At 47.7% G+C, this 16,962-nt stretch overlaps 1 protein-coding gene across 1 annotated transcript; it reads right to left on the bottom strand.

Moving 5' to 3' along the window:
* Positions 1–3,209: 3,209 nt before the first annotated feature.
* Fam25a (family with sequence similarity 25 member A) lies at positions 3,210–6,588 on the bottom strand. Its single transcript, XM_021635990.2, has 3 exons — positions 6,445–6,588; positions 5,175–5,237; positions 3,210–3,400 (listed from the first exon to the last, which is right to left on the bottom strand). The coding sequence occupies exons 1-3, from the start codon at positions 6,515–6,517 to the stop codon at positions 3,267–3,269; spliced, it is 270 nt and encodes an 89-aa protein (XP_021491665.1). The 5' UTR covers positions 6,518–6,588; the 3' UTR covers positions 3,210–3,266.
* Between the last annotated feature and the right edge of the window lie 10,374 nt (positions 6,589–16,962).

Here is a 16,962-nt window from a genome sequence, read left to right on the forward strand (position 1 = left end):
TTACATCACATCCTTTTTGCTGACAGCACTATAATTCTGACAACACTGACTTCATACCCCTCATTGCTAACTACACAGAGAAGAAAATGAAAGATGGAAAAAGTGCTTATTCTAGGAAATGGCAGTGTGGGCATGAATTAAGATGTAGGCAGCATTCTGACTCTCTTTGGAGACAGAACAATTCTTTTAATATTTTATTGTCGTTGTGGGGTAGGGGTAGGCACATGCCATGGTGTATGTGCAGAGGTTAGAGGACAACTTTGCGGAGTACCCCTGTGCTTTTAAGTGGGTTCCAGGGCTTGAATTCAGGGCATCAAGCTTACTCAGCAAGCATTTTATCCACTGAGCCATCTCACCAGACTAAGATAGAACAGTTCCATTGTTTATCGAACTCATGGTATGTGGACTAGTTCACATGAGGTCTGCTATGCAAGTTCAACAATGCAAGCTGGCCCCTCTTGCCTGTTAAGCAACTATCTTGCAGAGTCCACCCAGGATGTCAACAATGCCCCAGTGCTCAGCTTCCACAAGCTGCTCCGTCCCTCTTCCCAAATGGTAAAAAACCCTCCACGGCTCTTCACTAGGGAACAATCTTGAGTAAGATAGCATTGCTCTCCACAGCTGCATTTTTAAAACAGCTGCATTAGTTTCCTCTTAAAATCAAACATTAGAGAAATATACAATGCTAAAGAGTTTCTCATATCCCCGCAGAGGGGACCACTGCTAATGTCTCCAGGTATGAACTTTGGAGGGCTTGGGGGCTGTTCTTATATATATGATATATGAAAAATGAACTTGTTCTGTGTATTTATTTTGCAACTTACCTGTTAACACACTATTTACATTCCCCTAGTTGTTTCAGGCCTGGGATGGTCTTTGCCTGTCTTTGGCAAGCACTGGACCAATGAGCTACACTCAGCTCCCCTCCTCAGTAGCCCTGTGGAATGTTCCATTTCCTGTGTAGGCACTATTTGTTAGCCAAAGATGTTTGGTAGCATTCCAGGGACAGATCTCATTTTCCAGACTATGGAACTTATGGCTTGGTAGAATTTATAGATACTGTTTTTCCAGATGTTTTCATCTTGTCATGCTCTTGCTACTGACCACGAATGTATAGTAAATCTGCATTTTTTTTCCTTTGTCACCTTTCCAATTTATGCCTCCACCCATACTGTCTTTAGTCCTCTAAGCTTGGGTTTGGACTGAGGAAATTTAGGTAAGTGCAACACTAGCTAGACAATGTGAACTTTCCAGTGATGACTCTTTACATATTCCTGAGCCTTTTAGAAATCTCTGAGAGTTTTAGAAGAGCCAAAATGTGTCAAGAAACTGTTTTAGGCCGGGTTTGGGGGCTATATCCTTAAGCCCAGCACTTGGAGTAGAGGCAGGCATATCTCTGTGAGGCCAGCCTGATTTACAGAGCGAGTTCCTGGACAGCCAGGACTGTACACAGAGAAACCCTGTCTTGAAAAACAAAACAAAACCAGCAACTATTTATTCTTTAGCCAAAACACCTTTTCTCCTCATTCTCCTCATTTCTGCTAAGAGCAAAGAGCTTCCAGCAAGATAAATAAAAATGTCATATTTTTACACAGAATTTCTCTTAATCTATGCTTCAAGAAGTTGTATGTGTGTATGTGTTTGTATGATAAATGCATGTTGCACATGTGTGTGATGGTATACTAGTCCATACATATATGGAGACCAGAGGTTTATGTAGGGTGTCTTCCTCCACTGTGCTTCTCCTTGATTTTTGAACCAGAGCCTCTCACTGAACCTGCAGCTCATCATTTCATTCAGCTTGTCTGGCTGGCAAAGCAAGATTCCGGGATCTACCTGTCTCTGCTCCCATAACTGGACCATGGATATTGGGGACTCACAGTGAGGTCCTCATGCTTGTGCAACAAGCACTTTGTCCACCTTGTCCCCAACCCCTCTTTTTGAGGGTTTTCATGTAGCCCAGGCTGGCTTTCAACTGAGCCTCCTTCCCCCACCTCCCAACAGCTGGAATGTCCAGCATGCACCACCACATCTGGCCTTTGTTCCAAAACTCCAAACCGTTAAATGTTGCCTAATTACACACTGTTTATTTGATTGTTCATTTGTTTGTATAAAGGGTCTTGTGTAGCCCAGGCTAGCCTCAAACTCACTGTATAAGTGAGGCTTGATCTTGAACTCCTGACCCTCCTGCCTCTCCTCCTGAGTGCTGAGATTGCAGGGCTGTGTGGCCACATCCAGTCTCACACATAGATTTAGACTGTACAGTACTGAATCACTCATGAGAAGGAGGAGAGCTCCTGCTACCCACATATATGTCTTGGCCACACATCTCCAAGTGAAGTCCAACAGGAGCCTCCAGAAACAAGCAGTGGACCTCGTCCTCCCTAACTGGCCTGGGTACCATCCAGCATAAATGCCTAATTCCAGGACAAGCAGCCCCGCTATGCTCTGAAGAGCTGGTCCTGATCTTCCATTGCAAGGAAAAGCTAAGAATGCTACAGGGAATGTGCACCCTGCTTTTTGAACCCCATAGACCCCTACATAGCTGCCCCATAGGATGGGATGGAGCTCAGTGGCAGAGAACAGATCTGTTCACTTGACAGATAGAGAAGGAAAGAAAAGGAAAAGAGAGAGGTGGGGAAGGGCTGACTAACAGTTGACAACTCCCTCAGTAAAGGGCCTGCGGTGCCATCATAAGGACCTGAGCTCCATCCCCAGAACCCACATTGAAAATAAAACCTGAAACAGCCATGGTGGCAATGCATGCTTGTCTTCCCAGTGTTGCAGAGGCGGAGACAGGCAGATCCCCTCGGCTTGCTGGGCAGCCAGCCTAGTCCGATTGGTTAGCTCCAGGTCAGTGAGACAGACCGTGTTTCCACAGACAGGAGGACTGCTTGCTGGATTCACTGGGTGGAGACCACAGGAGGTGAAAAGTATTCACCATGTTGGATGTTCCTCTGCAGCAGAGGAGAAGCTGACAGTCTGAAGTGTTTCCATTTCAAAATTAGTCAGCCTGGCCTAGGCAGTCATGGTGGCATTTGTCTGCAATCCCACACTCAGGAGATCAAGAGTTCAAGGTCAGCCTTAGCTACATAGCAAACGAGTCCAGGCCAACCTACTCCACATAAATTCCCACGCCCAAAACAAGCACAACAAAAAGCCACTTTCCCTGGGGTTTCCATGCACACAGGAGTAAAGTCAAGACTGTCCGCACTTCACACATTTTATTGACATTCAGGAAGGGCCAGCCATGGCAGGAGGCTGACTCACTGCCCCAGCCTACCCAGGCCTTCTGCAGCGTGGGTAACAGCGTCGGTGACGGTGTGGGTCACCTTCTCAGTGACCTCCTTCACCACTCTGTCCCCTGACTCTTGGGCTCTCTTTAGGGCATCAGCAACGGCTGTTGGGAAAAGAAAAAGAAATTTATAGGGGTGGGCAGCCCACCGCACTTCCAGCTGAAGAGGCCTGTGGAATGAGGCCATCTTACGGGATCAACCCTAGAACAGCCCCCAAGGACAAAGGGCAAGGCACGCCTATCATCCCGAATTTCATTTTGGTTTGATTTTCCTCAACAACCTTTGTTTCTTCAAATTTCAGTGTGACAGCCCAGACAGCTCATGTGTGTGCTGGCTACTTACACTTCATTTCTCTAGAAATTGCTGCCTTGTATTCTTTCACCATTTTTATGTTTTATGTTTGATTGCTTTGTTGGATTACTGTTTCTGTCACGAACATTATCTCACAGTTTGTGGCCTTCCTTTTGACTTAACTTCGTTTGCTTCGCTTTTTGTGCGCCACCCCACCCCATTTCTCCAGTGTAAAATAGTGATGTTTCATACTGACAACTTTACCTCATGTTTTCTTTTCTTTTCTGTTTGTTTGTTGGTTGGTTGGTTGGTTGGTTGGTTTTGTTTTTCTGAAACATGGTTTCCTGGCTGTCCTGGAACTCTTTGTAGACCAGGTTGGCCTTGGACTTACAGCGATCCACCTGCCTCTGCCTCCTGAGTGCTGGGTTTGTTAGGTGTACGCCACCACACCTGGTTCCTAATATTTTTTTTATGACTACTTGGTTGTTTTTGTTTTTGTTTTTGTTTTGTTTTAATCTTAGTCAAAAATGCCTCCCCTCTCCATGATTATACTAATGTCTCTTATGACACTTCTTTGGTCTGGATTTTTGTGTCCCCAAAATTCCATGCTGTAATCCTCCTCCAGACCATGCCATGAAGAGGTAGGAGCTGTGGCTCTGGTTGGGTCAGGAGGGTGGATGGAGTCTTGAGAGCAGAAGGTAACACCCAAGAGAGCAAGCTGGTCCTTCAGCCACGTGAGGACACAGCAGAGAGCTGCCCCGTGAGAGCTCAATGGCTGCCATGGGGATTTCCAGACCTCAGCATGGAGGACAACCCATTTCTTTCTTTTCTTTTCCTCATTTCCCCCTTCTTTTTAAAATGGGGGTCTCACTGTAGAGTTCAGGCTGGTCTAACACGCTGTGTAACCAAGGGTAGCCTCAAACTCATATCTTCCTGTCTCATTCTCTCAACTTCTGGGATCACAGGCATGCTCTACCACGCCTGGCTATAGAAACAATACATTTCTGCTGTTTTTGAGCCATTGAATTCACAACATTTCATTTTACTGGTTTGAGCTTAAACAGTTATGGTCCAACAGCTTAATATATTCATGTATTTAAATGTTAGACCTTCATACAGCTGGAGTCTGCTTTGCACAACACATACATAGTAAATTTTTATATAGATGCGTATTGAAATATATAATTGTCTATTTTAAATGTTCTGTCCCTAGGTGCTGCCACATCATCTTTTTGTGGCATTGTCTTCTTAATATTCCACAAAGAAAACAGCCTAGACTCTAGGTACAACCTTCACAGATAATTGCATGTTGGGAGATTGCACAGATAATTGCAGGCCAGCTGTGAGGATGCTACATTTGGGGCAGGGCTAGGTCTGGATGAGCAAGAAAAGGATTGGCCCTAGCAGTTGGGCTTCCTTCCTCCATCTCTATCTTCCTGCCTGTTCACTTCACTCTCTCCCTACTTCCGTTCCCATGCTGGCAATGAAACCACTTCACACGTTAAGTAAGTGCCACTGAGCTATGCGCCCCCCTTTCTCCTTCCTTCCCTCATCCCCATTCCTATCTCTAAAGAACCTCAGCCTTACCCTTCTCTCCAGCCTCCTTGGCGTGTTCCACCACCTCCTTCACCACCTCTTCCACTGCGTGAACTGAATAGAAAGGACAAATTCAGAGAGAAGGTAGAGGTAGGCCCACTTCCCCTCACAATGGCCTGGATGCCTCTAGACAATAAGGTGAGACTCTGGTATGCTGCCCTGTTCATGACAGACAGCTCAGGAGAACCCCTAGATTCCTCCCTTCAAGACGCCTGGCTGCTGCACAGGGCTCTCCATGCCTCTCCTCTCAGCCTGGAAGGGCATGGATTCCTAGCTTCTGCCAGCTAAATACCTGAGCCAGCGTAGGTGTGTTTGTCACTTAGCCACATCTGTACATATCCAGGAAAGCTAAGCTCCACAAAGCAACTCTTCCTGGAAGAGGAATCCCTACCCACTTCTGGGTTCTGGAGGTTTGGGGTGGGAGGTAAAACCCAAAGCTTTTAGAGAACTGTTTCTAGCCCCACCTTGCTTTGCCATGTCCCTCACAGCTCAGAAGGCTTGAAAAACTAAGAAGGGGCCTGAGCAAGCTGTGAAGTCAAAAATGAAAAAGCACTGTATGTTTGCAGCCATTTCCAAAGAGAACAGCAAACTTGCCACAAGTTTTCATCCATGTCCCTCAGTGAGCCTCATATGAACTGCCACATGCAGCCACAGACCTCAGCTGGCAAGACCATGTCCGAGGTTCTCGGAAGACATAGACATGTCCTTTTAGACTTTGGACAGCACCGGACTCCATGGTTTCATCATAAAAGAACATTTGAATAAAGTATGGTGAAAATTAAAATCCACCCTCCTTTTTCTCTACATAAACTAACCAAAATCAGCAGGGTTTTTGTTTCGTTTGGTTTTATAGTTCTTGCACAAATCCATGTCCTATCACTGAGCTATAGCTTCAGGCCCTAAAATAAGCAATACTGACATGAAAGGTACTCTAGGCTTCCAGACAGAGGGACCCAGGCCACCAGTTCCTCTGCTGACACCTGGGTTCTGCCAGCCTCCGGGAGCCTCCTCCTAACCTCCAAGCAACCTCAGCCTGGGTCATGGAGCAAGACCCTAGGAGGGAGGCTGCTTGGGCAGTGGCTCTAGCCTGAGCAACTACCCCAGCCTCTGTGCCTACAACTCTGCTACCTCCGCTGGGCCAAGCTTCCTGATTGGCCTCCGCCTCAGTCTACCCCAAGGCTCTTGCCTGCCTGTCGGAATTAGCTTTCAACAATCCCAGGAGACCCCAGCTTCTGGGCAGGTAGAAAACCCAGGCCCTTACCTGCCCCCTCTGTGGCTTTCTCAGTGCGGTGGGCCAGGCCCTCGGCCGCCAGCTTCCCCAAGCCTCCCAGCATCGTGCAGCAGCAGACAGTGATAGGTAGAAGGCCAAGGACTGGATTGGCGTGCTTTTATACATGCCTAGGATGGCCTGCCAGGCTCCAGGGCACCAAGCCCTCACCCAGCCAGTAGTAGGCTGAACAGATGAGTCAGTTCAGAGCCTGGGTGGGGCTACCCTAGCACTGTGCACTACCCTTCTTTCAGTAAGCCCACACGCCCTTCTCCCTCTCCGAGGAGTTCTGGGTAGTCAGAAGGTAGAACAGGAGAGGTCAGCTCTGAACATGCGTGGTCCCCGTGGCAGGGAAGCTTGAGAGCTCTGTGAGATAATAACACTTGGGAACAGTTCTGCCAGGCCTGCCTGCAGTCTAAGCTCTCTAAGCCTCAACACTGTGTACCTGATGACATGACCTCCAGCCTGCCGACCAGGCTCCCCACTGTGGCCTAGTCAAGCTTTTAGAGCCTAGAGCTAAAGCTGTCTTTAGGGCAGACACAAGCAGAATAGGCAGCATTACCTTTCCCATTGCCAAGGACCCTGCCCCAGCAGACCAGCCGTGTAGTCTCCACTGGACTGGAGGCTCAGATTTGCCTCACCCTCGCAAGGGCACAGGGTTGACCAGATGTATAGTCAGTGAGCCTGGCTCAGTTGGCTCATTTGCAGTCATCCTAGCTCCTGGGTTATCCAGGACTGGGGCAGCCAGCACATGGGAGAGTCCTGGCCACTTTGTACCATGGGGTCCAGCTTCTAGGGATAAGTTCTGTGAGTTTAACAGTAGCCACTGTGGTGCAAGCCTGTAATCCCAGCACTCTAGGAGGCAGAGGCAGGTGGATCACTGTGAGTTCAAGACCAGCCTGGTTTACAAAGTTAGTCCAGGATAGCCAAGGCTATACATAGAAAGCCTGTCTCGAAACAAATAACAAACAAGCAGAAACAGTAGCCACTTAATTACCTACAGCCTAGACAAGCAGGCAGAGGCCTACTGCCACTTGGGGAGATGTGTGTCTAACTAGAATTCCCCCAAGGAGCAGCTCTATCCCAGCACTCCTGATGTGTCACACACAGAGGATCAGGCCGCCTCCCTCATTACTCAGGATAGGCTGGGATTTCTCAAGCCACATGCCATCCTTAATCACGTACCTCTATTAATCACGAGCCCAAACTAAGCCTCAGTTTCCTCACCCGTAAAATGGGGCAGCTATGCCTTCCTGGCTGTGTCACTGACAGCCAGTGGGACAAAGCATAAAAACTCTTGCAAATTAATACCTGTTCCCTCCTGCTCGTCACAGATGTGCTGGGGAAGTCCCTCCCAGGCAGTAAGCCCCACTCACTACAGCAGTGGGGGAGGGGGCTGGAGGGGGCAAAGCACACTAGAGGTGTTAGAACCCTTGCAGCTAGAGAACTGAGGGACACAGACTGCACTGGCCTAGGGACAGGAGCAGAAGGGCTTCCGGCGTTCCCACTCACAAGGTCTAGCCCTGGGCCAGGAGGCCAAGGCATCCACCTGTGAAGCCTCTCTCATCCCTCAAACCCGTCCTGCTGGGTGTGTCAGGATTTAATTAGTGTTTACCAGACCAAAGGCCCTTATGACCCAGGCCCTTCAGAGCTGAGGCCCTCTCACATTCCCGTGTGGTGTTGGCAGGCCCTGGGCTGTGGTTAGCGTAGTTATAGGATATGTGGGCAGCCAGACCTCCAGTCAGATGGCCAAGCCCCACACATGTCACAGCTATCTCCTTAGGGCAGAAGTGGACAGACACTTAATTCGGAAGAGCCCTTTTTAAGAAAAAGTAGGCTGGGGAAATGACTCGATGGGTAAAGCATTTGTCAAATAAGCAAAAGGACCAGAGTTCAATTCCCCGGGATCCACAGAAAGGCAGATGCAGTCGGGAGTATCCATAATCCTAGAACTATTTCAGGAAGATGGGCAGTAAAGACAGGAGAGTCCTGGGGCGCGTGGGCCAGCTAACCTGGTATATACAGCAGGAAAAAGGTGACAAGAAGCTCTGTCTCAAACAAGGTGGAAGGTGAGGATTGACACCCTATGTTGTCCTCTGACCACACATGTCACAGCACGCACATGCCTGCATTCACACGCACACATGGACATACACACAGACTTTTAAAAGAAAGAAAAAGAACCCAAGAATGTGGTTCTTGCTAGTTGTACAAGTGGATTTATCTATAACCCCATGGGTGGGGAAATGACTGTGAAAGTGGGGCACTCAAATAGGTCCAGTCCTCCCGATATTTCCCCATTAGGCCAAAGTTCTAGAGTGTTCCACTTGGGTTATTAGGTTGGGGAAGGAGTGTACAACAGGTGGGGATGGAGATACTTTGAACCCATCAAAGGCCTTGTTTCCACTGAGGGTGCATGTGACTGCCCTACTCTTGAACCCATCAAAGGCCCTGTTTCCACCAAGGGTGCGTGTGACCACCCTACCCTCACAAGGGTCCTCTCTTGCTGTTCTCCTGCCTGCTTTAGACTAGCCTCTGGACCACTCCCTATTTACCCTCAGAGCAGTCCTCAGCACGCTTCTCCTCTCTGAAGCTTACCAGCCCCAACAGACCCTTGTCAAAAGTCAACACACACAACCCAGGGAGCTGCCTTTCCCCTGCCCTTCAGGCACCACTGCCCAGGGACCCTGCCCTCTTTACGACACTGTCTCTGGCTGAGGAGTCCTTTGATGTCACACTGCTGCCCTTTGCCCAGACCCCCTCCCCCCGACTCCCCGCAATGCCTGGCCAGGAAAAGCAGAGGGGCCAGGAGAGGCCAAACTGCCCAGAGATGGACTTATTTTCCTGACCCTTTGGCTCTGGCCCTGGTCCAGTCTCTGTGATCATTCAGCTCCGACTGTGTCCTGCTCCCTGTCCTCCCAAGCCACCCTGAGTGTCCTGACAGGCCCTCTGTATTCCTCCTCTAGACTCCTGAGACTACTGGATTCTTTTTTGCCAGAGTCTGCTAACTGCGATGGTACTGGTCTGTGTCACTGGGCAGCTTTACTTGCCTGCGTGAGGCTGAGGATGACTCAGGTGTGTGGGATCTGCCCTCCGTTTCCACATCTTGGAAGATTCTCCAGGGGAGCAACCCTTGAACTCAGGCACCCAGGCCAACCGATCCTGAGCCAGCAGGTCAAGGGGAGCCTTCCTTTGGGCAGGGAGAATCTGGCTCTGACAGGCATGAATTAATTCCCCGAGGAGAATTTGTTCAGCAACCCCATTTTGGCAAAGGACCTGCTGGCTGAATCATCAAGTTGAGGAAGGCTTGTTTTTCAAATACCAATTGCCGACTTAGCAAACACCAGTGCTCTTTTTAAAATGTTTACTTTGGGTGGCTAAATACATAGGCTGTCTCATGTCTGACTGTCACAGACAGCCAAAGAATGGCGGCCCATCTTGCCTCTTGCCTCTGCTTCCTCACACTTCAGCGGAAGGGTCAGAGCTTGGAGTGGATACTGTACCCGCAAGTGCCGCACGTGCTGAGCCCTCCCAGCCCTAGTGGAGCCTTGTTCACCCGATCTCTTACAGACCTGGCTTGTGGGTCACCAGAGGAAGCTATACCCGGCCTGTCCTGTCACCCTACACATAACAGTAAGACTCCTGGTGGAAGCCGGAGAGCACATTTAGGTGTATGCTTAAGGAACAGGACCATTCACAGGGGCAATAAGAGAGGGTAGGACACGAAGCATCTCAGAGGCATGAGACCCCTGTTTCCTGGAGCTGCGGCTGTGGAGGTCAAGAGAGGAGCTGCAGCTGTCATCAGAGAAGCACAGGCACTTCCAAACCATGCACAAGGAGGCAGCTGGGAGAGCAGATACCTCCCCTCCCCCTCCCCAACTTCTAACCAGCACCTTCCCTCTGAGGGGTCCCAGTCAGAGCCAGGAGCCCAGATAGAGTAGTCAGGGAGGGTGTGGCAGAGAGTGGGCGTGGAGGGCCATCAAAATAAGAACTTATCGGTCCAGGTACAGCAGCTTAATTCTAGATCTCCATCACTTCTCCTTAGGAGTGTGTGGAACAACAAAAGAAAGAAAACAAAAGCCTGGTGTCAAGCTTAATTTCAGAGAGCTGGGAGATGGGAGAGGTTTGGACACCCAGAGTCAAGTGAGCTGAGCAGAAGCTGTGTGGGAAGCAAGGACTAAATGATGGGAGGGAGCAGCAGGGCAGGGGGGGTCAGAACAAATGAAGGTCCATGAAGGTGAGGCATGAAGGACAAGGAAGTCCAGGTGTGTGGACACCAGAGGTCAGTAGGGGCTCCACTTGTGAAAGATGCCTGGAGGGAGAATCTTCATGAACCTGACTCAATTTTGAGAGACAGAGGGGTCTTGGTAATACCTCAGGAAAGGAAGTTTCCCCCCTACCACACTTCCTCCAAAACACTGCTGTAAGGGCTGTTCCACTCCATAGCAGAGTGTCTGGGCCCTGGCAGCTTCCCACACAACAAACAGGCAAGGAGTCCTGCCTGGCGGAGCATCTTAGAGTGCTCCCTCTAAGTCCTTATGCTCCTCCTCAGCCTCCCGAACAGTCCCAGCTTCCCTAGCCACAGCACAGAGAGCACATCCGGGAAGCTGACAACGCTCTACAGGATTAATTTCACAAAAGAAGTGTATTAATTTAACTAACCGACTTAAAGTTATTTGATTAAATATCCATCAGTTGTTTGTATTTGTATTTGTTTGTTTAGCTTTGCTCCTGGTTTTGTTTTTGTTGCTTTTGGCCTTCAATTCACTACCTACCTAAGGATGCCCTTGAACTCCTGATTCTATTGCCAGTTTCCCCAAAGTAAAAATTTTTAAGGAATTTAAATTAATTAACTGAATTAAATTGAACGCACTAGCCAGGCATGGTGACTCACAATTGCAATCTCCTCATTCAAGAAAGTGAGGCAGGAGGATTACTGTGAGTTTGAGGCTAGCCTTGGCTACAGTGTGAGATCATATCTCAGAACAAAACTAAACAAAAATATTAGATAAACTAGGGTCTGGAGAGATGGCTGCTCTTCCAGAGGTTCTGAGTTCAACTCCCAGCAACCACGCGGCGGCTCCCAACCATCTGTAATGAGATCTGGTGCCCTCTTCTGGCTTTCGGGCAATATGTAGGCAAAACATTGTCTAAAATAAATAAGTAAATCTTTTTTTTAAAAAAAGGAGCACTTTCTGCTCTTCACGGAGGAACTGGGTTCCACTCCCAGCACCCACACAGAGGCTCACAACTGCTGAGGACTGCCGTCGCAGGAGCTCCAAGGCCCTCTTCTGCCTTCTGCGGGCTCAGGCACACGTGTGGTGCACAAAGACACCCTCAGGTATAAAACAACTAATTAATTGTAATTAAACTAAAGGCCTTATTGGAATTTGACCAACTTTCCAACCCAGGCTCACACACTACATTTGGAAGTCGTGTGTCGATTCCTGCAGTTTCATGAGATGACCTCCCAAGGCTGTTCCTGCCTTTCTTTTTTAACTGGCCCTGATCATGATTTATCGAATGTGCTTTGAGCTGGGTTTGGTTTCCCGTGACTGGACAGAGGTTATGTGTGTTTGGCAAGAATACCTCAGAGCTAGGCACGGTGGCTCACATCTGAAGTGCCAGCACTTGAGAGGTTAACGCAGGAGAAACTTATGGGTTCCAGGTCAGCCTGGACCACAGAGTTTGAGGATGACTTCAGCTATAGTGAGACCCTGTCTCAAAAAAGAAAAAATTCCTTAGACAAGTATCCTTCCCAGTGGGGGACTGAGAGCACTCCACATAATATAAACTTCTCTGTCTTTTGCTTTGTTTTGCTTGTTTGTTTAAGAGCGGGTTTCTCAGGGGCTGGAGAGATGGCTCAGAGGTTAAGAGCATTGGGGCTCTGTAGTACGGGCTGTCCTGGAGCCCACTAAGTGGACCAGGCTGGCCATGAATTCACAGGGACCCTCTCTCTCCCTCTCTCTCTCTCTCTCTCTCTCTCTCTCTCTCTCTCTCTCTTTTTAAGGAGAAAACTAGGGCTGGAGAGATGGCTCATGGATAAAAGCACTAGCTGTTCTTTCTGAGGGCCCAGGTTCCAGTCCTAGCACCCATGGTGGATCACAGCTGTCTGCAACTCCAGGTCCAGGAGATCTGACGTCCTCTTCGGCCTCCACAGGCACTGCAAGCATGTGGCACACATACATACATGGAGGCAAAACACTCATACATATAAAATAAAAATAAATTACTTAAAAATAGTATAACAAAATAAAAGAGAGCCCTATCTGACTGTCCCTCAAGCGTGAGTGTGCGTTACTTGCAGCAGCTCTTCCTGTGGCTCGCCCCGGCTACCCACCATTGCCCTCTCCTTTCCACACTGACTGACTGGAATCTACGGAACTGCTCCTTCCCCTTACTCGTTTAACGCCTGACTCCTGTGTGTCACCGTGGACCCACAACTACTTACTTTGTACGACAGCTTTCACTCCAGTTCTCCTGGTTCAGGAAACTGCCCCAAAGGAGCCCTAAAGAGGTAGATCTACTGATATGGGCAAACAAAGTGTGAGCTTAAACTCCTGATCCTCCTGCCTCAGCTCCCCAAATCTTGAGAATAGAGGAGTATGCAAACATGCCCGATGAGAGTGTAGACTTTAAAATTTTTATGTCCTTCAGTTTCTTACACACGCTACCAAGACTGTGTCTCCCCATTATTCTCTCTTCCCCTTCCCCTCCCACCGGACCCTTTTTTTTTTTTCTCGGCAAGGGGGTTCTCCCCCAAGACACTGTCATACTCTTTTTCTTTTCTTTTCTTTTTTTTGAGACAGGGTTTCTCTGTGTAGCCTTGGCTGTCCTGGACTCGATCTGTAGACCAGGCTGTCCTGGAACTCACAGTGATCCGCTTGCCTCCCTGAGTGCTGGGATTAAAGGCTTGCACCATCACTCCTATCATACTCCTCAGCCTTTGTTTTTTGAGACAAAGCCTTTCGGGGCAGCTCAGTCTGGCACTGAACTCACTTCTGTAGCCCAGGCTGACCTCAGCACACGTCCATCCGGCCACATGTTCTTGGATGCTAAAGTTTTAAGTAAGGCCACCATTCCTGGCAGCTCTTTGCATTTGTAATAGAATTCGGTCCTTGTTAACATTTTTGTTCCATTTGGATTCTCATCCCCCAACATTCTAGTTTGTTTTGACTGTTTAACCTAGTAATATAAATTTGGTAGATCAAGAGAGATAGCTGGGAGTGGTGGTGCCTGCGTAAAATCCCAGCACTCAGGGAGGCAGAGGCAGGTGAATTGCTGTGAGTTTGAGGCCAGCCTGGTCTACAAAGTGAGTCCAGGACGGCCAAGGCTACATAGAGAAACTTTGTACCAAAACAAAACAAAACCAAAAAAATAACTAAGTGGGACTGGGAGGTGGCTCAGTGGGTAAAGGAGCCCGCTGCCACGCCTGGCAACCTGAGTTTGAGCTCTGGGACACACAAGGTGAGGAGAAAAACCTAAATCCCACAGGTTGTCCGCTTACTTCCTCCGTGGGTCTTGGCTTGGGGACGCACATTCACACAGAGATACAAATATAAAAATGGAGCTTTAATAGAGATATGGTGTTTGGTAGACAATGGTGGCTGTGGAAGCAAGGTGGAAAGAAATGTCAAACCCGCACTTGGACTTCTCATAGGAGACAGTAGCGGCACACAGCACATACATGTGCCTATATGTAGGATGAGGTGTTGAGGATCTAACCCTGGCCCTTCTATATACTCACACCTGTAGGACGGCTATTGCCAAGAACTCAAGAGATGCTGAGCATGTTGGCACACACCCAAGACTAGGGAGGCTGAGGCGGGAGAATTTCCATGAGTTCCAGGACAGTTTGGGCTACAAAGTGAACCCCTGTAGACACCCCTCTGCCAGGCATCCAGAGAGAAAGTGAAGCATAGCTCTGAAGCTCAGATACCATCCTCATACCCTGCCCCACCCTATTGCCAAACATTCAAAACCACCAAAAACCAAAACAAAACAGAAGAGACAAAAAGTATAGATGAAGATATGAAGAAAACAGAACAGTGAACACTCTGGAAGGATGCAACTAGGTACCACTATTGTGAAAAACAGTATGGTGAGTCCTTGATATTAAAAACAAAACAACCCCACAAAACTATATAATCCAGATTTCTTCTTCTGGTTGCAGACCCAAAGGAAACGGAAGGGGCATGGCAAAAAAAAATACCTGCAGAGGACCATATATTCTCTGTAGCCTTAGCCACAATAGCCAAGATTTGGAAACATCATCGAAGAGTGACTGAGCTAGGTGTGGTAATGCATGCTTGCAATCCCAAACTTGAGAAGCAGAAGCAGGAATATTAGGAGTTTAAGGTCATCCTCAGCTATATAATGAGTTTAAGGCAACACAGGCTACAAGGAGACCCGGTCTCAAGCAAAAAAAAAAAAAAAAACAACAACAACAAAAACACAGCCAGACATAGTGGTGCATGCCTATGATCCCAGTGCTCAGGAGGGAGGCAGAGACAGGCAGATCTCTGTGAGTTCGAGACCAGCCTGGCCTACAGAAGAAGCTCAAGGACAGCCAAGGCTACACAGAGAAACCCTGTCTCAAAAAACAAACACACATAAAACCAAGCATCAAAAAGTAGCTAACAGGAGTTCAGTACATACATACAGTACAATATTAATCATCTTGAGAGAGAGGACTTCACCATTTGCAGTAACATGGACCTCAACATTATGCTAAGTGAAATAATCCCAAAGTATGGAAAGACAAATATTGAACGGTCTCATTTTCATATGAAGTCTACAAAAACCAATTTCACAGATACACAGAGTAGTGGCTACAGGGGTGGCTGGAGAGAAAGGCCTCCTGAATAAAAAGGCAGGGCTGTGTTGGGGATGCAGCTCAGTTGAGAGAGTACTTGCCTAGCATGCATGATGCTCTCATGTCAATTCCCAGCACAATATAAACCAGCTAGGGTGGCACAGGCAAGGTGATTAGACATTTAAGCTCACCTTCAACCATATATCAAGATTGAGGCCAGCCAGGAACACCCAAGTTCCTGTTAGAAGAAGAAAAAGAAGAGGAGAAGGAGGAGAAATAGAATGAGGAGGAGGAGAAGAAGAAATCAGACAACCAGATTACCTTCCCCTCTAGGCGGGGACCCACCTGGAGCCAGAACACTATGAAATAATCAGTGAACAGCAGGTGACTTCAGGTTGCCTCTTTGTGGAGGACTAAAGCACAAGAACTTCATTGTCTTGCCAATTGAAAGGAGCCTGTTTGGTAATTCTATTTCTCTAGTCTGACCTCTGGAAGGGACAGATAAACAGATGGGTTTAGTCTTGACTTGGAACTTTAGCATAGGTGACTCCATTTAAATTTTTATTTGTTTTTGTTTCTTGAGCTGTCTCTCTACACAACTTGGGCTGTCCTGAAAATCACTATGTAGACCAGGCTAGCCTCCAGCTCACAGAGATCTATCTAATTTGGCCTCTGACCCTTCCTCCCAAATACTGAGATTAAAAATGGGGGAGGGGCAGGGATATAGACAGACGATACCACAGCTGGCCCTCTATTTTGATTTTTTAACCTGGTTTTTGCTTCAAAATAAGGCTTCCTGTAATATGTATTTGACAAGATCGATAAACACCATTAACAGTTAATGTTTTCAGTAATCCCAGTCTGGGTCACATGTTTTCTTCATTTGCAAATGAAACAAGATAAGATCATTTTATTTGGAGCAAAGTGATAGTGCAGATAAGAGAGAAAGAGAGAGAGAGAAACTTCAAATTAACAGAATGGGCTTTACTGAAAATACTCAAGGGTCCTAATCATTGTTTGGGGCTTTCTTTTATGGGGTTCATGAGAAAGAAAGCTACTAGTGTGTAGTTTTCTACTTTGATAAATTAGACCATATATTCAAGTTTCTTACTGAACACGTCCTTCCCACAATGTATCTGATTTTAATTATACACACACCCATTTATATATCAGCAGAAAATGATAAATAGGGACTTTTCCTTAAGCGGTTACTAGAGGACACAATTTTGCCTCACTGCCCATGCACACAAAACTAGGTCAGGCCAGGTTGGCCCTTCTAGTCTTCATACCTGAATAGGATAGAAACTGTTTAAATTTGGTTGTTTCTGGGGGTGAGAAAACCTAAATCATTATTCAGAGATGGGGGTTCACATAGCCACCTGCAGGGGGAAGTCAAGGCACTCTGAGCTTAGTAAGTGCATTTGGAGGGGGGTATGTGTTAGTATTTATTTTAAAATGATGCGACACACACAACAGATATTATATGAAAGAGATTGATTGGACAGAAGTGGAGAGATAAAGAAAAGGAAAGAGAGAGACATGGTGGGGGCCCCAGGAAAGAAAGCGAGGCAGAGAGAGCAAGAGAGGACCGTGAGAGAGGGACAAAGCAGAGGGTTGGTCCTTTTATAGCTTGTGCAGGCGCACCTGAGCCGCGCCTGCCACACACCTGGTGGGCCACACATGATGACATCATAGGT

The sequence above is a fragment of the Meriones unguiculatus genome, chromosome 9 (genome assembly GCF_030254825.1).
Source record: "Meriones unguiculatus strain TT.TT164.6M chromosome 9, Bangor_MerUng_6.1, whole genome shotgun sequence".
Lineage (NCBI taxonomy): Eukaryota > Metazoa > Chordata > Mammalia > Rodentia > Muridae > Meriones > Meriones unguiculatus.